The sequence below is a fragment of the Spermophilus citellus genome (assembly GCF_964194105.1).
Source record: "Spermophilus citellus genome assembly, chromosome: 9".
In the NCBI taxonomy this organism is placed as follows: Eukaryota; Metazoa; Chordata; class Mammalia; order Rodentia; family Sciuridae; genus Spermophilus; species Spermophilus citellus.
The window spans coordinates 50231647-50257651 of NC_138191.1; the positions used below are offsets into that span (position 1 = coordinate 50231647).

Consider the following 26005-nt stretch of genomic DNA (forward strand, 5'->3'; position numbering starts at 1 on the left):
GACCAGGTCATGTTCTAAAATGTCTAAAGAAATTTGTCATTTACTTAAGTTGAATTCAGCAAACCCTCATGGTGGCCTACTTACACATTTAGGACTTTACCAGGGGAGCAAGCCTCCCCATTAAAATACAAACAGGAAGAGAATTAAAGGAACCATGTCTGCACACTTCTCGGTAAACAAACACATTTCACCTTTCCATTCTATTTCAGAACGCGATACCAAAGGATGCAATAAAGATCAGAGAGTGTAGCAAAAGGGAAATCTCAGTACAAAAAAGTATAGGTGAGTTCCCTCTTCAATTAAAAATCCTGCGTCCCCTGCTGGTAAATTATGGCACACTGCATAAAGTTTATTGTGGATAACAAATTTTTCCAAAAAGCAAAATTTTTTTCAATCTGCCTTATTTTTAAAGAGACTTCTAATCCCTAGGCCATGATCAGCTCTACGTAGTATTTTTTATTTTATGGCACAGAGTGGTGACTTGTCGGAAAACTAGCCGAATGAAATATAAGCCCCAGGTGTCTGTCAGGCTTCCGACTCCGAGAGGAAAAGAGGAAAGCCCACTCCCTGACAGGGCTCACCGTGCCGCGAGCAGGTAAAGGCTGAAGCTCCGACCCATCGCGACCAGGAAGGGGAAAGCGAACGCAGGACGGGCCCGAGTACGGTCGCCGCGCCAGATGGCACCTTTGACAGCATATGGGAGGGCAGGGACTGCTCCCAGGCCCTCGGCAAGCTTCGCCGCAGCTGGGGCCTGGCGGCGGAGGCGCGGCTGCGGCGGCAAGGGCGCGGTGGCCTGCTCGGACCGCCAGGGAGCCGGCACGTTCCTCCCCGCGGCAGGGGCGCACGTGGGGCTCCGGGCCGTAGGGCCTCAAAAGGCGACCGGAGCTGGGGGCGGCCGGTGCGGAGGAGGCGACAGTCTCCTCCCAGTACAGGCCTGGGAGGCCGCAGGCCGGAGCGGGGGAGGGCAACTCCAGCGACAGCCGCAGGGTGTCCGGCGCCCAGACCCCAGCGCCCGTGGACAGGGAAAGGGAAGCCAGAAGCGTTCGGGGCGATTGTAAAAGGAAGCGAAGGGGCAGAAAGAGATCAGACCGGGGCCCCAGGGACGCTCGCCGGCGCGGAACCCTGGCTTACCGTGCCTCCGTCCTTAATGATGATCTTCTTGGCCAGCATGATACTGCGGTTTGCGGCCCGTTTCTTCTTCTTTCCCTGGGTCATTTTACCATCCTCGATTCCTGGCGTTGCTGCAGCCACTCCCGGGGCGGCCGGCCCCAGCGGCGAGTGCCGTGCCGCCACTACTGCCGGGCCGAGCCGCTCGGGGCGCCAGCCGCCATCTTGAGGGCCCGGCCTGCCTCCGGCGGCGCGTCACATCGTGCGATCGGCCGACGAGCACGCCCCGCCCCGCCCCGCCCCGCCCCCGTGACGCCGGCCGGCTCGCGCGCTGCGCTCGGAGGCCCGACACAGGGAGGGCGGCCTGGAGGGAATCCGTGGACTCCCGAGAGCGGCTGGCTGCCGGGAGCTCTGTGCTACTTCTTACCCCTCGCTTAATTCCCTCAGCAGTTCTGGGCAGTAGGGGCCATTATTGTACCCTCTTCATAAATGAAGAAATTTTAAGTTTCAAAAGGTTGTTACCATTCATAGCTGATAACTGGTTGCTCTGGAATTGTAACCAGACTTCCTACACTATTAGTCCAATCTCCAGCTGTTCTAACCAAGTCGGAACTGAAGAGAATAGTGAAAAAAAACCCTCATTTTCTACAAATGCTGGGTAACTTAAGAGGTAAAGTAAGATGGACTTTTGGTAAATAGTCTTTTGTTCTTCTGGTGTTCCGAGGCTCCCACCAAAAGGCAATTGGCTCGAGTTTTGGGTTTGTTTGTTTGTTTTTTTTTTTTTTTTTTTTTTTTTACAGTAGCTCCCTTTTCCCAAGACCTTTTCTTTATTCCCTGCCAGTGAACCTTACATGACTTATGTCACACTTTATAAACCACTACCTTTTTATTATTTAAAAATCAATTTGCAGGGGATAAGATGGGGGATTGATTAAAAAAAGTTGACAAAAAAGGAATGTGAACTATAAAGCATTTCCACTGTTAATATTTTTTTTGATAACTATTGTATTAGTAATAGTATGAGAGAGTAACTTTTCTTTAAATATACCTTTTATTTTTAAGGAGTGAAAGGATATAATGCACAGTACCTACCCTCAGATGGTTAGGAGGTGGAGGGAAGAGTGAAGTATAAGGGCAAAATGTTAAAAGCCCAGTCAGCCTGGGTAATGGTGGGTCTTATTAATATATGTTCACCAATTTGGTATATATCCCTAGAAGAGGCAGAGTCTAATTCCCTTTTCCCACCTGTTGGTTGGACTTGGTGATGCCCAGATTAATGCAGAAGTAACAGCACTGACTTCAAATGCTAGGTCATAAAAGGCACTGCAACTTCTTGCTAGCTGTTTTTGGATGACTCTGAACCCCAAAGTCTGGGAGATGCTATGTCATGAAGATATCCAAGCAGCTATGGAGACATCCAGTTGTCTACAACTGAGACTTGCCAAAAGCCATGTGAATCATCTGTCTAACCTGGTTATGCTTTTAGCTGAAGGCAACTACTACCAACATCCTGGCCACAACTTCAGGAGAGACTCAGAACTAGAACCATCCCGCTTATCCACTCTGGGATTTCTGATTCTCAGAAACTGTGTAAGATAAAACTGTTTGTCTTAAGTCACTATGCTTTTGGGGTAATTTGTTATGTGGCTATAAATAGCTAAAATACAAGATAAAGGGGGAAGGTACAGGGTAAAAATTTGAGTTCTTTTATTGCAACTTTTCTCTAAGTTTGCAATTATTTAAAAATAAAATGTTAATAAATTTGACTGAATTTTCTGAACCTCCTATTTCCATACTTACTAGAAATGAATTTCTATGGAAGGAAGAAGAAAGGCATTTGAGCCTGATATATACTTCCCAGTAAGTCAACTCATCATACTTATTTTTAAAAATCTTATATACATACGTAAACTCATAATGCTTATGTTTTTAAAAAAATCTCATATAGAAACTTTTCAGATGAAGTCATATTTGAAGCTCTGGAAATAGATTTTATAATTAAATCCCCAGGAACTTGTTTTAGATGTAGAGGGCTGGTAAGATAATTTTTTGTGGTTACTCTGACTTTTCATAGGCTCTCAAAATACTTCATTCTGCAGCACCAATTTTATCCTTAAGAAATGGTTACTGGTCAGTCATTCAAAAATATTGAATGATACTGTGTTTTAGGCATATCTGCATGGATATTCTAGTGGGGGGCAGAGTTACAAAACAAACAAAAGATAACTGAAAAATGAAGTAAATGCAGTTGTTAATAGTAATAAGAGAAATTTAGCACATACCACCTGCTTTGGCTTGAAGGGCTGCAATGGTAAACAAAAAAGATCAGACCTGTTCTAACCGATCTAGTCTGTATATAAAGACTCTGTATGTGATTTGGGTTGTGAATATCCACAAATGAGCTTTATGTTAAGAAGTTGACATACACCCGGACACAGTAGTGTATACCTGTAATCTCAGCAGCTCAGGAGGGTGAGGCAGGAGGATTGCGAGTTTGAAGCTAGCCTCAGCAATTTAGCAAGGCCATAAGAACTCAGTGAGACCCCATCTCTAAATAAAATACAAAAAAGGGTTAGGGATGTGGCTCAATGGTTAAGTGCGCCTGAGTTCAATCCTGGGTACAAAACAACAACAACAAAGTTGACTTGTAAGTTAGGGTTCTTTGGTTAACAGTCAACAACAGGAACTAGTACTGGCTTACTTAAGTAAAAGGGATCTGGAAGGATATTAGTGTGTTTCCAGAATTAATAAAAACAGGCAGAAACCATGGTATGGAATACTCATAGGACAGTTCACGAGGCAACACTGGAAAGTAAGGATTCCTTGGAAGAAGGGCAAGTGGCTGAAAGCTAACAATTCCTAAAGTATTAAAACTATATCATAGAACCCAAAGCCCACCTTTGCCCCAGATATACCATTTAATAAAGAAACTGCACTTCACTATGGTAACAAAGGAGTCCTCTTTGCCCCAGATATACCATTTACTAAAGAAACTGCACTTCACTATGGTAACAAAGGAGTCCTCTAACTACAAAACTGAGTAAGTCACCTAAATCCCTACTCCTCCCTCTATTTCATAGAATCACCTATTATGTTGATACAAGAAGATACCACATTTTATTATGAACAGAAAGGCCACTAAAAATCCATACAAGGTTTCTGTAAAAAGAAAGTAATGGGGGCTAGGGCTCAGTGGCAGAGTGCTTGCCTGGCAATTTGTGAGGCCTTGGGTTGGATCTGTAGTACCACATAAAAATAAACAAAATAAAGGCATTCTGTCCATACACAACTACCAAAAAAAAAAAAAAAAAAAAAAAAAAAAAAGGAAATGGAGGCTTTTTAATCAATAGAAGGCCAGTATTCCAGCTGCTTGGGAACCTGAAAGTAGGAGGATTGCTGGAACCCCAGAGTTTGAAAACAGGTTAAACAATTATTGAGACCCTATCTCAAAAAACCCACACACTTTTCTGGGGGTGTAGTTCAGTGGTAGAACACATTGCCTAGTATGCCTGAGGCCCTAGGAGCAGGGGTGGGAGTGAAGGGGTAAGATTATGAATTAATAGAAAATACTACCCTCCAGAAAATACAAAGCAAAAGAAACTACAATACTCCAACAATTAAATATCATTAATAAGCAATTCAGACAATGAAAGAGTACAACAAATAAAAAATTTAAAACAATAGGAAGAATATAGAATGACAGTTATTCAAACTCAGGCAATATACTGAAAATATAAAATCATTTTAAAAATGACAACTAAAATTAACAGGGTACCTGAGAGAATAGATACAAATAGATATGAAAATTAAGAAACAAGCTTACAACAGCTACAAGAATGAAAAAAAAAAAAAAGCAATAATAAGCCAGTGCAGTGGCACACACCTGTAATCCCAGCAGTTCATGAGGCTAAGGCAGGAGGATCATGATTTCAAAGCCAGCCTCAGCAAGGGTGAGGTGCTAAGCAAATAAGGAGATCCTAAAATACAAAATAGGGCTGGGGATGTTGCCTAGTGGTCAAGGCTCCGAGTTCAATCCCCATTACAAAAAAAAAAAAGCATTAATAAGGGATTAGAGTTGTGGCTCAGTGGTAGAGGGCTTTGCCTACCATATGTGAGGCACTGGGTTCGATCTTCAGGACTACATAAATAAGTAAAACAAAAGCAATAATAAGGATCAGTGAGAAAATAATCTAAGCCTCCAGGCAAAGATCTACAAACTTAGGCCTCCGGGCATAAACAAAATTAATATCAATTCCAAAAACTGAAAAAAAAAATCAAGTCGTGCCAGACTTCTTGAAAAAACCAAACAACATAATGATGGCACATCATTTTTTAAAAAATTCAAGGCAAATAAATGCCAGTCTAGGATTTTGTATGTAGCACAGCTGTATGTATCAAGGCTCTAGAAAATCTTCATCATGCCACAACTCAGAGACTATTGTACTTACAAGCCCTCTATTAGAACTTTATCCAGTCAAGAGTAGGCTGGGTTTGTGGCTCAGTGGTAGAGCACTTGCCTAGCATGTGTGAGGCACTGGGTTTGATTCTCAGCACCACATAAAAATAAATAAGATAAAGGCATTGTGTCCATCTATAACAATAGAGTATTAAATACATTTTTAAAATGTATAATTTTATAACAAAGGCAGGGACTAGGGTGCAAATAATCTGTTTATATGTTCTAACGAAACAGAAGTAAGACAAGTAAAAATCTGAGAGGAGAGAAAGGATAAAAGTTTCATTGAGGAGCTGGGTTTGTGGCTCAGTGGTAGAACACTTGGCCTAGTACATGTGAGGCACTGGGTTCAATCCTCAGCACAACATAAAAATAAGTAAATAAAAATAAAGATTAAAAAAGAAACTGGTTGATGGTCTAGGGTTGTGGCTCAGTGGTAGAGTGCTTGCCTAGCATGTGTGAGGCACTGGGTTTGATTCTTAGCACTACATTTAAAAAAATAAATAAAATAAAGGTCTATCAACAACTAAAAAAAATTATTTAAAAAAGCTTCATTGACTGTCACATAGACAAATCATGTGAAGAATCAACCGCTGACAAATCAATGGCTGTAGTGTTGCACAACTGTAATCCCACTTACTTGAAGACTAAGCCAAGAAGATTGAAAATTCAAGCCAGCAGTTGACTAGGCAACTTAGACTCTGTCTCAAAATGAAATTTAAAGAGGACTAGAGATGTAACTCGGTCGTAGAACATTTGCCTACCATGTTCAAGGATTTGGGTTTAATCCTCAGTACTACCAAAAATAAATAATATTGGGAAATCAAATAGAAGGTCAAACAAGCAAAAAGTGAGCCCCAAAAGTAGTGTAAAATGTTATCAGTATAAAGTTGATCAACAGAATGGACATACAAACCTTTCTAAATATCAAAATTTACAAAGCAAAGAACATACTCCATATAGTGAAGCACAGTACACAGTAAATATAACAATACATGTGTTTACTTTTCAAAAAAGAAACAGGAAGGTCAAACTAAAAACTAATAAAAATAGTTACCTATAAAGGTGGTTATGAATGGAAAGGAAGGACAGGCATGAGAGCTAATGAGATGTTTCTAAGTATAACATTCAGTTTTAACCTTTGAACCATGTAAATGATGCACATATTCAATAGTAGAATGATATTAAAAGTAATTTCCAAAATTGATTGTAAGTAAAAACTAATGAACTTAATTTTATCACACTGGTAACTACACAGAGAACCACTTCCATTAACTTTTGAACATATACTCCCACTATACCTCTTTAGTGGACTGTATTCTAAGGATATATAAAAATGTAAAAAAAAAAAAAAACCTTAAATTTTACTCAGTATGTTTACCACAAGTTATAACATGGGTATTGTAATTTTAAAATATATACTATAAAATAAGACATCAGTAAACCTATTAATGTTGGCAAGAACCAAGATTTTCACTATTAAAGACAAGCAAAATATAAAATTAACAACTGTATCAAGTTAAAATTCATAAACACTGATTTGGAATTCATGATCTTTTAAAAATATACTTCCTAGCTTTGTGCTCAAAAATGACCTAGATGCAAGGACACCTTAGAAACAATGGATTCCAAATTCCATTCCCCTTTAAAGGAATAAGGTTTCTGGGAGAAGGAGCTGATAATCATGTTTGAAATAACAAAAGTACAAGGTAAGCCTGGGGCACCTTGTGTCTGAAGCTAGGCAGAACTTGCTAATGTGTCATTTGTCACTAGCTTGTAGTGACATTTGCAGTATAAAGGCTCAAAGTGTTATCAAAAAGAAGTAATTGAGGGCTGGGGATATAGCTCAGATGGTAGAGTGCTTGCCTCAGATGCATTCAGTCCCCAGCACTGCCAAAAACTGAACTGAGGGTTAGGGTTGTAGCTCAGTGGTAGAGCGCTTGCCTGGCATGTGTGAGGCACTGCATAAAAATAAATAAAATATTCTATCCATCTACATTTATTTTGTAATCATCTACAACTAAATATGTATACATATATACATATATATACACACATACATATATAAAGAACTAATTGACTATAATGTAATACACTGAGTAATTTTTTAAAAAATTCATGAAGACAGTGATATTTGAAAAAAGAGGCACTGGAGGAAAAGGAAGGAAAATACTATTTTTTAAAAAATAAAAGATAATAAGCCTGGTGTGGTGGCACAGGCTTGTAATCCCAGCAGCTTGGGAGGCTGAGGCAGGAGGATGTGAGCTCAAAGCTAGTCTCAGCAACACAGTGAGGCAATAAGCAACTCAGCGAGACCCTGTCTCAAAATAAAACAAAAAGGGTGGGGATGTGGTTCAGTGGTTAAGAACCCCTGGGTTCAATCCCTGGTACCAATAAATAAATAAATAAAGAAAGAAAGAAAGAAAGAAAGGAAGAAAGAAAGAAAGAAAGATAAACTAAGAAAGGTAGAATAAAATTAGAGAATTTTTTGAAAAGTATTTTAAATCACCATTTTGCCCTCCAATGTAATAAATGACTCAATTGAGAATCCTTAATTGAACCAGGCACTGTGGTGCATGCCTGTAGTCTCAGCTACTGGGTAGACCGAAGAATGATGATCATTTGAGCCTAGGTGTTCAAGGCCCCCCTGAGCAACATGGCAAATGTCTGTCTCAAAACAATCAAATAAAAGGAATCATTAATTGGTGCTATAGCCACTGAACAAAAGCTGTTGGGAAACAATATTCCCACAGTGCCAAAATATTACTCCAAAGATTACTAAGGGGGAAATAAAGGACCTTTCCAGTGAAGAGATCAAGCAGTTGTCACTTTAACCAAATAACCAATTACTAAAATTAATAAGAGTATCTAAGATTATGTATCCTTTAATAGAATGTTATATAAAATCTATAAAACTTGTGAAATACTCTTGCTAAAAATGTTTAACTGAAGCTAATCAAATCTATATACTTGATTTCCAGTTCAAAGGAAATACAAAGAATAGAAGTAACAAGCCAAACAAAGGACAGATCCAAAATAGCAGCCCAGTGACTTTCTTCAAAAGTCTTATCCTGAGGAAAAAAGCTATGGGTGTGCAAGGAGAGAGGTCTTCTAGACTAAAATAAACAAATATAAAACACAAACATCAATTGTATTCTGATTCAAAAACAAAAATCTGTAAAATGTAATTTTTGAGACAGTTGGAAATATTTGAATTAACTTAGATGATGCAATTAGAGTTTGAATTGTGTGATAATGGTATTGAGGTTAAGTAAGAAGATATCTTCATTTTTAGAACATGAATGCTTAAGTATTTACGGGCAAATGTCCTAATAGAGACAAAACTCTCAAAATGTTAATAAGTGTTGAATTTAGGTGATATGCTATTCTCTTAACTTTTATGTATATTTCAAAATAAAAAGCTGGATAAAATTTAAATTGAAAAAAGTTCCTTAACAACCACATCTTTGTGCACTGAGGAGATAAACTATGATTTTTTTAAAGCTCACCTGGCTCAATTTGACATAGCCTAATTAATCAAAATGGCAATAGTTGTGCTAGGCAATGTGGCAAACCCCTGTACTCCTAGCTATTTGGGAGGGTGAGGCAGGAGAACCACAAGTTCCAAGCCAGCCTGGGTAATTTAGGGAGACCCTGTCTCAAAATAAAATAACAAGGGCCAAGGACGTAGCTCAGTGGTAGAGCACCTGTGGGGCACTTCCTAGGGTGTACAAGGCCCTGGTTCAGTCCCCATGACCACACACACACACACACACACACACACACACACAACACACAAAGCAACAGTATAAAAACAAAAACCAAACTAAACATGGATACAAATAATGTAAAGAAATGAAAAATTTGAAGCATTATGTATATTATACAAAAATAATGCTTCAGTTTTAAAAAATAAAACAGGGGCTCATATGGTTCATGATTTTCTGTAATCCTATGAGCCTCCCAGAAAATATTACCATACCTTTGCTATATTAAGATCTATCTGAGGCCTGGCAGTGGTGCATGCCTGTAATCCCAGCAACTCGGGCGGTTGAGGCAGGAGGATTCAAAGTCCAAATCCAGCCTCAGCAATTTAACGGGGTCCTAAGCAACTCAGTGAGACCCTGTCTCTAAATAAAATATAAAAAAGGGCTGGAATGTGGTTCAGTGGTAAAGTATCCCTGGATTCAATCCCTCGTACCAAAAGTAAGCAAACAAAAAGATCTATTTGAGCTGCATGCTTATATTACGAAAAGCATTTAGCATCATAACATTAAATTAAATCTACTATCCAAGTAGGATAAACATTATCATCATCCTAAAGAAAAAACTTAATAACTCCTCAATTATTAGGTTACCTTTATGTATGCGATGCCTTTTAATAAAGCAAACATACTCAGAAATTTTGTTAAAAATTATACCTTATTTAAGCATTGAACTAAAATTTCTTAAATATTTAAAGTACACTTAAGAGTGCATTTTTAGATTATCCCAAATGAGTTCTAAAGAAAGTGTACATTTAGGGTCAACTCTGTATTTCTAAAGGAATACCATGTTATTATTTTAAAAGAAGGCATTTTAGCATTTTAGAAATTTTAAATTAATAAGTGAACATAAATGTGTAGTGAAAAAAAAAAACAACTGATCCTTAGGTCCAATGTAAGGCTGATATTTAACCCTAGTGACTGAAAATGTAAACCTAACAACAGTGAAGCCTAATGGTGAACCAAAGTAACTGGTCTATTAGCTTTTCCTTATACTGGTGATAGTTAATGACTAATTTAAAATAAGTTCAAAATTGTGTATTAATTTAGTTTAGATAAACCTAAACAAAAATTTTTTTTGAGGAGGTGTCTGGTTATGTTGAATCCTGCTAGACTTGAATTTCTGGGCTCAAATGATTCTCCTACGTCATCCTGCCAAGTAGTTGGGACTACAAACATTTCACCATGTCTGGCCCTTATAAGCCAAATTTCAAATTTGTCTTTTAAAATATTTCAGCATTTAATAAAGCTATCATTAAACATCAGAACTGAAAAGTAAATGAGAATAGTATGCTTTATAATATATATACATACATATATGCTAGTTAGTATAGTATCTGATTTTACATTTTTAATATTTATATTTTAGTAGTTGGACACAATACTTTTATTTTATTTATTTATTTTTATGTGGTGCTGAGGATAGAACCCAGTGCCTCACACATGCTAGGCAAGCGCTCTACCACTGAGCCACAAACCCCAGCCCCTGATTATACATATTTTTCCAACCCTAGAAATGTTTAGAAACATTTCACAAAATTTCTAAAATTATAAGTAGCAGTGCATAAATTAAGACTATAAACAAGAATTGTTACTGCTTTATCATCCCCATCAATTCAGGGGCATTTTATTCAGTCACTGTGTAGTAAAGAATTTGGCCTCAACAAAATTCTGGCCCAAGTTTTTGGGAGGTCCCAGTTATAGGAATGTCTTTATTATTCATATTGGGCTCCTCAGACCATGACTGACAGTTTATATTAAAAACATGACCTATGATGAGCCCTTGGAGCCTGATGTCAGAAAGATCTCCAGGGTGAGGTCAGGGGCTGTAGAGAATTTATTCATATAGACAAAGAATCAACCATACTGACTAAATAAAAATCTGGACACCTCAGCTGGGGTGAGCTTCCTTTTGCATACTGTCACATATAGTGACCAGAAGTAGATAATGTTGTCCATGACTCTACAGGGAGAGGACACTGGAAGTTCCAAGTTTGAACTCCTCCTAGACTTTGCCTTATGTGTCTTTCCCTTTGTCTGGTTTTAATTTATATTTCCTTTCCCTGTAATAGATGTAGTGTGGGTATAATAGCTTTGTTAGTTCTTTCTAGCAAATCATCAAACCAGTGGATGGATTTGGGAAACCCTGAATTTGCAACCACCTAGACATAGTCTCTAACTATAGAAAAATCTCAAACTTTTGGTAATTGAAGGCAATTTGGGTTTTCCTTGATATTTTCTAGAGTATGTAATCTTAGTGTCCTGCCTTGAAGGAATTATCTTTGTAAGAACATTAAGAAAGACTAGCTGGTTACTATCTGACTCTGTTGAAAGGCAGTAGTATTGATGATTCTGAGATATGTTTGCATAGCACTTAGATTTGAGATTTTGATATATTTTGAACAAAAGAAGCATTCTAATAAAAAATAAAATTAAAGATTTTCAGTTAGTGCTATTCATGAGAAGTTACCAAAGTATCTTTTTAAATGCTGATATTCTTATTTTAGTGAAGTGTTTAATGTGTATAATTATTTATTTATGAATTATACACAAGTGCTACTGCCATTGGTTAATATCTCAAAACACAATAAATACTTAGGACAAGGTTTATTCTGAACCATAGTGAATGTGAATACATAGTTCAAGTAGTCCTCTCGGTAATTTCAAAATGTTTTGATTGGCTTCTTTTCAGGTCTGACTAGCTCATTGTTGATTTTTAACTTTGTAACCTGGCTCAAGAAAAAGTTCCATGTCAGGAATATGAAAAGTATCAACCTGACTTTTTCTTGTTGTCATGCTGCTTCCATTTATCAGCATTACTTTCAATCAAAGATCCCTGTCAGGAATCTTTTTAAGCTACCTACCCATCTTTGATAGTTTACAACTTTCTTCCAACTTCATAAACTCATTACTGACAAAATCATGAACATTTTTAGAATAACTGTCAAACTTGAAATTAGGTAATGGCATTTCAAGATCGTTTGTGATTAATTTTTTAAATACTGTTTAAACTGACATTTTTATTGACCAGTTTTCCATCAAGTCCTCATTTTATAGGCATTTCCTGACATTTATGTTCTTTTCATTTATGTCAGTATTTCTTATAAACTTAGCAAGAAAGAAAAATTTTCCTAACATGCTCATATGAGTTAATTCTTCATTACCTGGACTATTTTTTAGTGATCTTTTAAAGCATTTGTGTAAAGTTATTTCAGTACTAGAGATGGAAATAAAATTCTATATGTTGCTTATTACATTTAATCTCTATGCATTCAACTGATAGTCACAAAAGAAGCAATTATATTCAAATTGTGGAGAAAGTAAGTACCAAATTACTTTACTTAATTAACCTTAAGGCTAGCAAAGACATTTTATTTACCAAAAAAATACTTTTAGGCAGATGTATTCTAACTAGTTTAAATAAAACCCATTCTTTCATGTTAGAGCATAGGATAGAAAAAAGGAAGGGCAATCACATGTGATAAAAAGTCAACTAGAAAAGTAAATATCAGCAATTCATTTCTGATTTATATGATGAGACTAATTCATAGGTTCAACCACAGACAGAGATGAATAAGGAAATATAGGGAAAATCTAGAGTTATTTATGAAAATAATCTATTTCAACAATCTATTAAATAGATAATAATGGATACCAAACAATGACAAGAGAAATTTTCCAATTAAAAAATCATTTAACAAAAGATCAGTTTATATATTCCTTTTAACTTTTGTCCATAAAAATTTAAATATACAAATCACATCCTCAAGTGAAAGAATCTTTCTAAACAAATAAAATATAGGCATTGAAAAATTCAGGATACAAACCATTTAAAAATATTTTTAAAATTTACAGTAAATTAAATCTTATAAGAAATGAGACAACAAAATGACAGTTATATACAACTGTTAAGTTTCCAAAAGCTGAATGATGATGATACAATGGTGCCACAATTTATCTAAATGAGAACTGTTACCTAATGCTTTTTATAGTTATACCTATTTCAGTTTTATTAGATAATGGGTTTAAAGAGCAAATGTTGAAATAACCAAAAGCAGAATTATAGTTATTCTTGGAACATTCTAATTTTGCCTATGTGTCTAAAGTTGCAAATTACAGAAATATTCTTCAGAAAAGTCAGGTATTTGGTAAGGCAAGGCACATAGGACCAGATTTTGATAAAGGTGCTTTTTCCTTGGCCCTGTAATTAAATTATCCTGGAAATTCTTAAGATTACTTTCAATAGAGTATAAACAACTGATGTAAAGTGTATACCCATAGTAATTAAATATTTTCTGTGCATGTTTAAATAAAATAAGGAATGCTAAACCCTTAAAAAAACCTAAGTTGAATGACTATACAATGACATTTAAAGGCCAATGATTTGATATGTAAGAACAGTCATTATTACACTAAATGCACAGAGCAGAATGTCAATTAGTTTCCTTTTAGATTCCATGTTATTAGAATTTAGTTTAAATAGCAAACTGCCTTTCTTTTCTATGAAATTTGGTGACATTTGATGTAAATATTTAAGTACCATATATTCTACCATAAAAGTAACTTAGGACTTCTCTAAAATCACTTATTAAAGAATTGGTAATACTGCTATATTGAAACCCCTACCTGTTGCATTTTAAACTTTAATTCACAATAACTACATTCTTAATTTTTAGTTTAATTATCAACTGGCACTTTTCTCCCAAGAAGTAATACATTCTTACATGGAACAACTTAGATGAGAAACAACAAATACACTTTTTAAAAAAGTACAGAAATTTAAATTATCCAGGTGTCATCTTTATAAAAGCTTAATACAATAAGGACCTCTGAAGGTCATTAAAACACAAAACAAATACATAAAATAGCATTATCTGTATATATGACATGATCTAGGACCCAAATCCATCTTCTTCAATATGATTGCTTCCTTTGAATTAAAAATTAAAAACTACATAGCTCCATAACATTTTCAAACCTATTAGAAAAGCAAAGTATAAATTATGGCTAATGAAAGTTTGCTTTAAAAATATACTTTAGACTATTTTTCCATTTTCACAATTCCTAATTACATTTTATAATCTTTGTTGGAAATCTCCAAAAATATATTATTATGGACAACTGAAAATGTTATTAAACATACCTATTATCTAATAATTTACTTGTGTAATTGCTTAAGTGTTATAATAGGGGCAGAATAAAGTAAGTTAACAAAAAATTGTTGAATGCACAATGCATTAATACATAATTGCCCAAACAACACTGTAAACTGAACATATATTTTTATTTTCAGTCTTAAAATCTGTTTGCAAGATTTATATTTCTCTTAGTAGTAGTAGGATATAAGTCTGAATGTTGTTGCAGTCTTAAAACAAAATGTGGTTATCAAACAAAAATACTCTAAAAGATGGTCACTGCAGTCCAAATTAGATCATTGCATTAGCAAGGTAGCTCAGCCACTCCAAATTATCCAAGAGTATCCAATGGTTTGGGATAACATTATTCTCCAGTCAAATTCTATTTAACAAAATCCATTAGAACTATATAAAAATATTTTTTTATAGTTTTTATATCAGAACAGACTTTTAAAAATATATACAGTATAAATGAAAAAATAAAGCAAAATACTTCTTATACTTAATAGATAATCTGCATATAGTCAATAATTAAATTAAACCTATATCAATTATAGAATGTATTTTTGCCCACCAATTCATTTTACTATTTCTAATATATTCTCTCTCCTTTGAACCAGTTTATTAAATAACATATAAATTCACATCCTCAACTCCAGTGTTGAATAGGGAAGAAAATCCTTTATTTTAAAGCAAAATGGTGACTCCTTCCCAGCAACTTTCATGGAACATAGAAAGGGAACTCTGAATTCAACTACCTCTCCCAGTCATGTGATCACAGTACTCCTGGGGAAAATGGGCTTATGAGAAGTCTAAAACATTTCTTCTGACCAGTCTTGAATTTACGGCACCATCTAAAATAATGTAATATGGCAACAGGAATGTCTCCAAGAAAAGTCATTTTGGTCTTGGTCCACTGATACCTATACAACTAATATTTTTGGTTGTTGTTTTTGTCAACAGTTGTTGATTAAAGGAAATTTCTACAGATAAGTAAAATATTAATTTAAAATCTTTCTATTTGTATACAGTATAACTTGATAGTTCAAAATTCTCCAAATGGAGCTATTTGACAATAATTATTTTAAATTATTAAATCAGTATTTAATTTCTTTAAATTACATTTTAAATTTTCAGTAACAACACAAAAATTTAATTTAAAGTAATATTAAGAATTTATCTGATTTACAGAAAAGATAGTCAAGAGATCAAGGGTAAAACTCCATTAGAGTAAAGTCTAGCACAGGAACAACTGGATTGCTTTTAGCTGTCTCAAAGCACTAAAAAAATCTTAGGATGTATATGGAGAAATAGATGTTTCTTTACATTACATTTAAATATGAATTTTATTTTCTGACAATTCAGACTGAGAATATTACCTTATCAAATTTTTGTAACTGAACAAATAATATTTGGCAATCCTTTGTTTAGTAATCTTTATACAAATATAAAAATCTCAGATATGTGAAAAATTTTTTTTCAAATATTTCTATTTTTCACAGCTTTAATAGGTAATTATAATTTTCAAACTTCAACTATTCCATGTGATTTGATATTTCTGTACAGAAAGAATAAGGTAAAAAACATCTAATAAAAGTAAGTAGATCTAATTTGCAAAAATTGATATTTGTGTGCTCTTGCAAAGAGTGCATAGGACATTTCTGCAGCAATCAAAAAGGTAAACTCTTTTTAAAATTAGATTTCAAGTTTCCTCCAATATTCTCTCTAATTCTAAACCCTGGAAATACTTTCAAGTTTTGATTTCTAGGCATAATGTGTTTTGCTACATATACAGTACAAACATTTTATCTTTAAGCCTGTATATTTTCAAACCACTTGAACAATATGATCAGATTCAGCATGATGATATCTTCACAGAATCAGTAGAAGTCCTCTGTGCAAGATTAACGTTGAGATTCCTAGTGCACCATCATGAGAAACCAGTTAAAAAAAGTTTATGACTATGCTTTAATGGGATTTCCTGCAGGTTTGGGATCATAACCATATAAGAAAGTAGCTGCTATTACAAGGATGGCTCCAAGGAAAAAGACACTAAATGACAAGAAGGAAAAATGAAAAAAAGAAAATCAGATTAAAAGCAAAACAAAATCTTTTTATATCTTTACCGTAAACCCAATTATAATTTGGGAAGAAAATGTTGCCATAACATGGCTAACAAATACTGAGTGCTTTCCATTAGGTATTTGGCTAAATGCTTTATATTCGTTATCTCACTTAGTTCTCAGAACAACCCTATTAAGAAATCAGAGTATTATCTTCATTTTTTTACCTGAGGAAATAGGTTTTAAAAGTTTAAATAACTTGTCTGAAGTCCTACAACCTTAAGCACAAGACAGGATTCAAGTTCAGATTTTTCCAACTCCTGAACCTGTACTCTCACCTCCTGCACAGTGTCTCCCAAAGCAAGATGTTTAGCTGTATTTTACCTAAATATGTATTTTGCATGCAATACATTCAATAATGTAAGGTCTCAATTCTTTAAATATTTGACCAGATAAAAGGAAAATTCATTTTTTATATTAAACCAAGGTAAGTTCTGCTTAAAATGCAAGGTAACAATAACCAAAATTCAGGCCTGATTTACAAAAATAAATTAGCTTAAATGCAGGAAGTTCTTAATTTTCTCTTTATTCTACTTATACATAGATATAATCTACCTTATTTTGGTAATGAACAAACTGGATGGAAACTAGACAATGAAACTTAACTTTTTATATGTACATTTTAAAAAAGTTAATTTGACTAGTGTTGCTTTTAAAGTTTCTATTAACAGTTCAAAGTCATTCTCCTGCTCTAAAAACAAAACGAAAACATTGCTCTAATAAGGGAAAAATATAATTAATTCTTCTTCCTATAACCACTTAACTGAGTTTTCTGATGAGCCATTTTATCCATATAAACTTCTTCAAGAATTTCATACACTCTCCTGGTGTTGGCTACCAAAATTATGCATTAAAAATGTTATGAGCTAGACACGGTGGTAGGCAGGAGAGGCCTGTCTCAAAATAAAATAAAAAGGGCTGGGTGGTAGCTCAGTGGTAGAACAGTTGCCTAGCATGTATGAAGCTCTGGGTTTGATCCCCAATACCACCAATATTTGACTTAGTTTATCATTTTATAACACACACACATACACACACACACACACACACATGTGTGCGCACGTGTGTGTGTGTAAAAGTTTTTCAATGGAAGATTTCCTTTCAAGTAGTTTGAAATCTTCTTAAAAAATAGATAAATGGATTTTTAAATTATATTTCAATATTTTTTCAAAAGTTATAATAGTATAAAATATCAAATTACTTTAAGAATTCTTAATTTTATATATATTTTAAGAATTTAAAGAAATAGAAAATAATAATTTACCTGGTTGGCACAAAATCTTGTAGCCAAAAATAGGATATCAGTGTTGATAATATTATGGACAAAGAGGTTGCAAATCCTTTTAAAATATTATCCGCATACTTAATAACAGCAGCTATTACAAGGCCTCCAAGTGCCTACAAAAGTTTTAGGAGATTATTTTTAAAAACAGAATTACTTTGCAGAGAATTTCATTATTCAATGAAGATTTAGGCTTTTGTCCTACTAATCGAATCCTATTATAGTAAGCAATTTATATTAAACATCTCATAAACAATACACTCACAGGTTTTGTTCACTAGTCCGCATATTTCAAAAGGTAACTCATAGAGTAACTACCAAAATTATCTGAGGCTTACTGTAATAGAGTATGATCACATTATGAAAAGACATCTATCCTCACCTAATTATTAATTAAACATCATTTGTTTGGACAAATGTGGGAAGACTGGTCACTGTTAACAGTGTTATATTTTTATCTTTGAGTAAAAAAAGATATAATTTTTTATATTTAGAAATAATTTAAAAGATTTTTGTTCACTAACCTTTCAGCAACCTCCTAACTTAGCTTTCTTCTTCTAGGTTCTCTCCATCCTAATCTACCTCTCACTGTCATCAGATTACTCTTGCTAAATTAGTTTTAATCATCTCTTTCTCTTCCTTTGTTTCCTCTCTCTCCTTACTCCCTCCCCTCCCAGCTTTCTTTCTGCTGTGCTGGAAATTGAATCCAGGGTCTCACACATGGTAGGTAAGTGCTCTACCATTAAGCTACCCACTAGCCTTGTGCTCTACCTAGGTTCGATTCTCAGCACCACATTAAAAAAAAAAAAAATAAAGGCATTGTGTTGTGTCCATCTACCAAAAAAAAAAAAAAAAAAAAAAGATTCTCTCTCTCTCAAAAAATAAATAAATAAATAAATAAAACCAGATGGGGCTATTTTTAAAATGAGGTTGTGGGCTGGGGATGTGGCTCAAGCGGTAGCTCGCTTGCCTGGCATGTGTGTGGCCCGGGTTCGATCCTCAGCACCACATACAAAGAAAGATGTTGTGTCCGCTGAAAAAAAACTAAAAAATAAATAAATAATAAAATGAGGTTGTTGTGGGTGGGTGGTGGCTCAGTGTTACAGTGCTTGCCTAGCAAATGCAAGGTCCTGGGTTCAATCATCAAGGAGATCCCCCAACCCAAAAAACGGAGAGAGAGTGATTTTACTGTATAGTTGATCATCCCTAATCCAAAGTATTCCAAAATCCTAACTTCATTTGAGCACTGACATGATGCCACAAGCAGAAAATGCCACACCTGACTTCATGTAATGGGTAGTCATAATACAAGTACATTAAAAATATTATGTGTATAAGGTGTGTGTATATGTTTGTGTATGTGTGCGCATGCACGCACATGTGCATGTGTGTGAGTCCATTCCCCAAAATGAAAAATCTGAAACACCTTTGATCTCAAGTATTTTGGATAAGGGATATGCAACCTGTACTTCATATCAGTTTCCAAATCTGGACTACTCACCTTAACAACTTTCCCTCCACCTATAATGACAGTAGCTTTATTTAGAGAAAGTCACAAATTACTCCAATTGAGTTTACTACAAATTAATGTTTGAGTCCCATTATTTCTAGGCAACACTGTCATTCCCCTATGTATTCCTAAGATCAGTCAGTTATACCAAATCTTTTTAATTTTGCTCATGTCTTGAGCCCCTAGTTAAGGGAAGATGACTTCCCCTTTTTGCTAGGATAAATTATATCACACATAAATTCTCTTGACTTACCCTGATTGCACTTCAAATTTTGTCTCATTGTGTCTCCTTTCTTTCAGTGTCTTAAAAACAGAAATATCCTTCCTGCTTTCAAAACCAAACTATTCTCTGACATCTTCACTAGCCTTCCAGGACTTTTCTCCTTATAACTTCAAATACCTCTAGAAGAATAGAAAGCTCTGAGAGCAGTGACTTGTATCTTCATTTTTATGTCCTCCAGAGTAGAGTACTCAATACGTTTTTTTTTTTTTTTTTTTTTTTTTGGTGGTGCTAGGGATTGAACCCAGGGCTTTGTTCATGTGAGGCAAGCTCTCTATCAACTGAGGTATATCCCCAGTCCTCAATAAGTATTTTTTGAAAACGAAATTAATTACTTGACTCTTGAATAAATTCAAATTAAATAAAAACTGACCTAATTTGACAGGAATATTTCAATATGCTAACTAAAAAATGAAGCTAAAAAACTAGAATGAAATATCTAGCTCTGTTTCTTTGATCTTCAGGGGCTGACCACACACTTTCTGTACAATATGAGTTATAGAAAAATCAAAAGTTTTATTTGTCCTTAGCTTCAGCCGCTTTATTATTAAACTTGCATTTCACAGTGTTTACTCAGGACCCTTTTTAAAGTGAGTTTTTCATTAGAGCATTAAGACCAGTTCTATTTTTAACTTCCCTGAATAAATTAGACACAATGAAAGAACAGGAGGGATCCCCCTGCCATTGCCTTCCCCGCCAATATCCATAGAAACTTTATTCTCTTTAGCATTAAATAAAAGAGTTTACATGCTTTACCTGAAGAACAACTACTATCCAGGTCAGTCGGTTATATCCCTGAAAAAAACCATTCTTTGATACCAATTCTCCATCATAAATGTAAACACCCATTAATCCAAATATGCTCCCAAAAAAACCTAAAAAAAAAAAGAGAGAGAAATCTATATCATGTCATTTAGTTTTTCTGAAGAGAGATTGTTTCTGTTGATATCCCAAAAAGTTTTATAGTTACTTTTTTAAAAATGAAATTTGACTACTCTTAAAATTTTTTATTTGGTTTATATAAACTTAACAAAGTAACACACAGTTAGTACTATATCATGACTACAGACAAAGTCAAAGACGGGGAATATTAAAAAGAACAGAGATTATCAAATGAGTGCTAAAATAATATAATTGCAGAAATTATATGATTATATGGCTGCCCCATTCAAATATTTACAAAATCTCCTGATTTCAGTATATGTCATATCTTGTATCTTCCTTTTGCTATATCTAAATTTTGATATCTTTACATTAATACATTCATATATAAAAGCTTACACATGTAACAGCCTTTTTTTCATATTTAGAAGTTTTGAAAGTATAATAATTAATAATCAAAAAATGAGGGGTAAGAAATATTAGAATCTATATGTATTGCTGAAATCTCAATTTTGGGGAAAGTCAGCTCAGTGAAAATAGAAATTATACCTTATTCATTACCGAGTTCCTCACCTTAACAATAGAGCCTATCATATGACTACTGTATTTAAGCAATTTCCAGGATCACTGGTAGACTATGCATGTCTATAGGAACCACCTCTATGGACAATCTTTGGAATATATGCAGTCAAAGGGGGTAGCAGGGATATGTTTTTTTTTTTTTTTTTTTTTGTAAAGCTAGAACTAGGCAGCTTTCCATAACAAAAGGAATTAAAGAGGATATGAAAAACTCTTTAAAATTTCATTTAATGCCAGCTTTCTCCTTAATTTTGAACATGAAATTAATGCTAGCATATAATTCCAAAAATTCCTGAAAGTAGCAAAATTTTAAAAATTTAATTTATAAAAGTAATACTTTATAGGGCTGGGGATGTGGCTCAAGCGGTAGTGCGCTCGCCTGGCATGCGTGCGGCCTGGGTTCGATCCTCAGCACCACATACAAACAAAGATGTTGTGTCTGCCGAAAACTGAAAAATAAATATTAAAAAAAAGTAATATTTTATAATTAACTAAAAACATATATAGTATATACTATAGTTTGGAGCTAAAATGTCCCCCAAAGGCCCAAGTGTTAAAGGCTTGGTCCCCAGCTTGTGGCAATATTGGGAAGTGAAAGAACTTTCAAGAGGTGGGTCCTAGAGAGGATGGGCGAGGTTGTGTATGCCTGTAATCCCAATGGCTTGGGAGACTGAGGCAGGAGGATCAGAAGTTCAAAGCCAGCCTCAGTAACTTAGTGAGGCCCTAAGAAACTCAAAATACCCTGTCTCTAAATAAAATATAATAAAGGGCTGAAGATGTGGTTTGGCGGTTAAGTGCTGCTGGGTTCAATTCCTGGTATTAAAATTAAAATTAAGAGATGAGACCTACCAGGAGGTCTTAGGTCATTGGGACGTTGATCTCTTCCTGTATCTTTGCTTCCTGGCCACCATAAGGTCAACAGCTTCCTCTGCTATGAACTCTTACCATGATGCATTGCCTCACCACAAGCCAGAAACAATGGGGACAAATGAGCATGGATTGAAACCTCCAAAACTATGAGCCAAAATAAACCGTCTTTTATAAATTGGTTTATCTCAGGTGTCTGTTACAGTGATGGAAAACTGACTAACACAGTAGACAAGGATACATACATGTTTCGTATGTCCACATGTACAGACCTACTATATTCTAACAGTTGCATAATGTCACACTATCTGGTATCAAATATGTATATAATGGTATGTTAGGAATTGTTCTAATAGCTTTAAGCATGTCAACTCACTACCTATGAGGTAGATACTTATAGCAACCATTTTACAAATGAAGCAACCTCCCCAAACTCATACTGCTAGTAAGTGATGAACTCAATATCTGAATCTAGGAAGTGTGGCTCTGGAGTCTAATTTTTTTCCCCCTGTTTTTAGAGTCTATGAGCCTTCCCACTATGCTATTTAATCAAATCATAATTTACTTAACCAGTCTCTGTTTTCTATTTTTTATCAATGTAAATAATGCTTAAATGAATAACCTTGGACATCTTTTTTTTTTAATTATAGGATAGATTTTGTTAACATGAAATTCTTGTATCAAAGCATACATTTATTTAAAAATTTGGTAAGCATTTCCAAATTGAGGTCCAACAAAGTTGTTTTCTACTCTCTGGCTAATAATGGATCATATCAATTTGCTAACCTTTGACAAGTCAATATTTGAAAAATGCTACTATATTATTTTAATTTTTGTTCTTATAATGTTTAGTTATAGCTAACTTTGAAGTATCTTTCAAAGAGGATCTTTTCAGGGCTGGGATGTAGTTCAGTGGCAAAGCTTCTGCCCCACATTTACAAAGCCCTGGATTTGACCCCCAGTTCCAAAAAAAAAGAGAAAAGAATCCTTTTTTAGTCGCTCACCATTTTTTTTCCATAAGCATTGTGCTATCTGATCAAACAAATACAAGATCTACGAAGCACCATATAAACATAAATAAATTCTAACTTATTTCCCATTTTTATCTTACAATTTAAAAAAATTTTAGGTGACTCACACAAACCTTTAATATCTTGTTTTTTCTTGTCTATTTGCATATTTATATAAATAGATGACTTTAGTGCTTATTACATGGATATGCAAGACACTTTTCCCTAAATACTTCACATGTATTATCTCATTTAATATTCATAGCAGTATATGAGTGGGTACTGTAATTAGGTACACTTTTCTTTCTTGTTTTTTTTTTTTTTATTTTTTACAGTACTGGGGACTGAACCCAGGGTTTCCTGCCTGCTAGTCTTTTTTATCTTGAGACAGTCTAAGTTGTCCAGGCTGGCTTCACACTTGAGATCCTTCTGCTTCAGCCTCCCAAGTAGCTGAAATTAAAGGCATGCACCACCACAGCCAGCAATTAGTTACTACATTTTATAGATGAAAGTGAATCACATATATGTTAAAATAACTTCTGAAATGTCACAGAGACAGTAAGTGATAAAATCAGGATTTGAGTAGCATGACTTTAAAACTAAGTGTTCTTAAGCACTCTGCTACAGATATACTTTTTTTGAAATGGTAAGTTAAACTGATTACTGCTTTTAAGTCTGTGAAACTATATTGTAAACAAACTGAACAAAAAGAAGCTAATTAAATTTTGCTTTAAAAATATTTACCCTGAAAGGGAAAAAATGATACATTTCTACACATTTTGCAGAGAAACATAAATAAATCCTATTTGATAACATGAAGATTCGGTTTTTTGTTACCACATTATTGGAAAACAGATGAAAGGATGATTAATCAAATTTGGGAAGTTTGACTTACAATATGGGCCATTAGGAGTATAAACAATTTGCTGTGTAGGAAACAGAAGAGGCCTATATGACTGCTGATCAAGAGAGAAATGGATATCTATTAAATTGATGTGGATTGGAGAAAAAAAACAGTGATTTCAAAAATAAGCCCCAAATTCTCAGGGACAAAAACTTAAAATAGAATGTGTTCACTTGCAAAGCACTGCTTCTCACATGGCAGTTTTCTAAGTAGCACTATCCAAAATGAATATAAGCCAATAATACTAATTTTTGGAATCCTTGTATGAGGATTTAATCATAATAATACTATAAATAGTTTAAATATTTGCTCAAAGGCAATCCATAGGGCCTTTTTCTTTTAAGCTACTTACCTTCCATTAGAAAAATACTATATTATTTAAGAGCTAAAACATAACACTTTGAAATAAAAAAGCATGTTAATATTTAGGAAACCAAAAGTTCATCATTTCTAACTTCCTCCACTTAAGTATCTTTTTTTAATATTTATTTTTTAGTTGTAGTTAGACACCATACCTTTATTTTATTTATTTATTTTTATGTGATGCTGAGGATCGAACCCAGGGCCTCGCATGTGCTAGGTGAGCACTCTACCACTGAGCCACAACCTCAACCCCACTTAAGTATCTTAATCCACCTTTTCAAGAGTAAAATAGTTATTTGCAACACCCGAAATGAAAGAAGTGAAAACTAAGGGTAAAGTTACTAATGGTACAAATGATAAGAACAGGAATAGATTATATGTTATGTTACAAACCTACAATTCCATATTCTTGAATAAAATGGATTCATTTAAATACTTTTTTTTTTGAGACAGGGTCTTACCACGTTGCTTAGAACCTCTGCTAATTTGCTAAGGCTAGCCTTAAACTTGCAATCCTGTCTCATCCTCTTGAGTGGGTGCCAACCACACCCAGCTTTAAAAAAATACATTTCTTTAATTTTTAAGATTTTTAAAAAATATTCATTTTTTGTAGTTGTACACAATACCTTTATTTATTTATTTATATGTGGTGCTGAGGGTTGAACCCAGAGTCTTGCATGTGTGAGGCGAGCGCTCTACCACTGAGCCTTACCCCAGCCCCTAAAATACATTTTTTCTAAAAGGAAAAACATTGCCAGATACTTGCATAAATAGCATATTTTATGCAAGACTTATTTAAAAAGATGTACAGAAATTTGTAAATATAACAATATAATAACTTTTTTTTTTTGTACCAGGGATTGAACTCAGGGGTACTCGACCACTGAGCCACATCCCCAGCCCTATTTTGTATTTTATCTAGAGACAGGGTCTCACTGAGTTGTTTAGGGCCTCACAGTTGCTGAGCCTGGCTTTGAACTCATGATTCTCCTGTCTCAACCTCCCAAGCCACTGGGATTACAGGTGTGTACCATTACACCCAACAAGATAATCACTTTTTAAAATACTAAAGGGGATGGAGGTATGGCTTAGTAATAGAGTATTTGCTAACATTCACAAGGCCTTGGGTTCAATCTCCAGCACTGCAAAGGGAAAAAAAAATTAGAAAAGACTTAAAACTTACCAAGCTGAATGTTTCTTATCCACACTGATTGTTTTGTTTCTTTTAAGATTTTCTCAAAATAAACTCCAGCAAAGCCACTTGAAAAACATGCTGTTAGAACTGCCATGAGGCCTACAAATTGAGAGCCAGCTGAAAGTTCCTTAGAATCAATCTCTTGAGAATCTGAGGGCCACTGAATAAAAACAAAATTGAAGTTTAATTCTTATAGTTCTTTAATACTTTATAAAGTACATATTAAGAGCCCACTCTTAGAATCATTTGATTTCCCCCCACATTAACAATATATCACTATTTCAAGTTATAATTTCAAAATAATACCCTAATGGAAAATAAGTATTTATATTTCATCTTTTACAGAGACCAACCTATTACTTTAAGATAATCTGTTAAAGTTTAATTTTTTTTTATGCTGGGGAGTAGTGTAGCTCAGTGGTAGAGCACTTGCCTGGCACGCACAAGGCCCTGGGTTCAATCCCCAGTACCATTTATTAAAAAAAAAAAATTAACCTGGGCACAGTGGTGCATACTTGTAATATCAGCTACTCAGTTGAGGCAGGAGG

At 34.7% G+C, this 26005-nt stretch overlaps 2 protein-coding genes across 6 annotated transcripts in view; both read right to left on the minus strand.

Moving 5' to 3' along the window:
* MFSD14A (major facilitator superfamily domain containing 14A) overlaps positions 1–1764 on the minus strand; it is a 40268-nt gene extending 38504 nt beyond the window's left edge. The window contains exon 1 of one of the 2 annotated variants that reach the window (XM_081308866.1): positions 1132–1764. In XM_081308866.1, coding sequence (XP_081164992.1) covers positions 1132–1215 — 84 coding nt within the window. In that variant the 5' untranslated portion in view covers positions 1216–1764. The remainder of the gene's footprint in view (positions 1–1131) is intronic. The other variant, XM_081308865.1, reaches the window with a different exon arrangement.
* A 10698-nt stretch (positions 1765–12462) lies between these two features.
* The window catches only part of SLC35A3 (solute carrier family 35 member A3), a gene marked incomplete at its 3' end in the record, with an annotated part of 131451 nt that continues 117908 nt past the window's right edge, over positions 12463–26005 (minus strand). For 2 of the 4 annotated variants that reach the window (XM_081308878.1, XM_081308880.1), the window contains 4 exons: positions 25446–25617; positions 20414–20532; positions 17850–17983; positions 12463–16514 (listed from right to left, as the gene is read on the minus strand). In XM_081308878.1, the coding sequence (XP_081165004.1) occupies positions 16424–16514; positions 17850–17983; positions 20414–20532; positions 25446–25617 (516 nt within the window). Of the gene's footprint in view, positions 16515–17845; positions 17984–20413; positions 20533–25445; positions 25618–26005 lie in introns of those variants that run through there. The other 2 variants (XM_081308877.1, XM_081308879.1) reach the window with 2 other exon arrangements.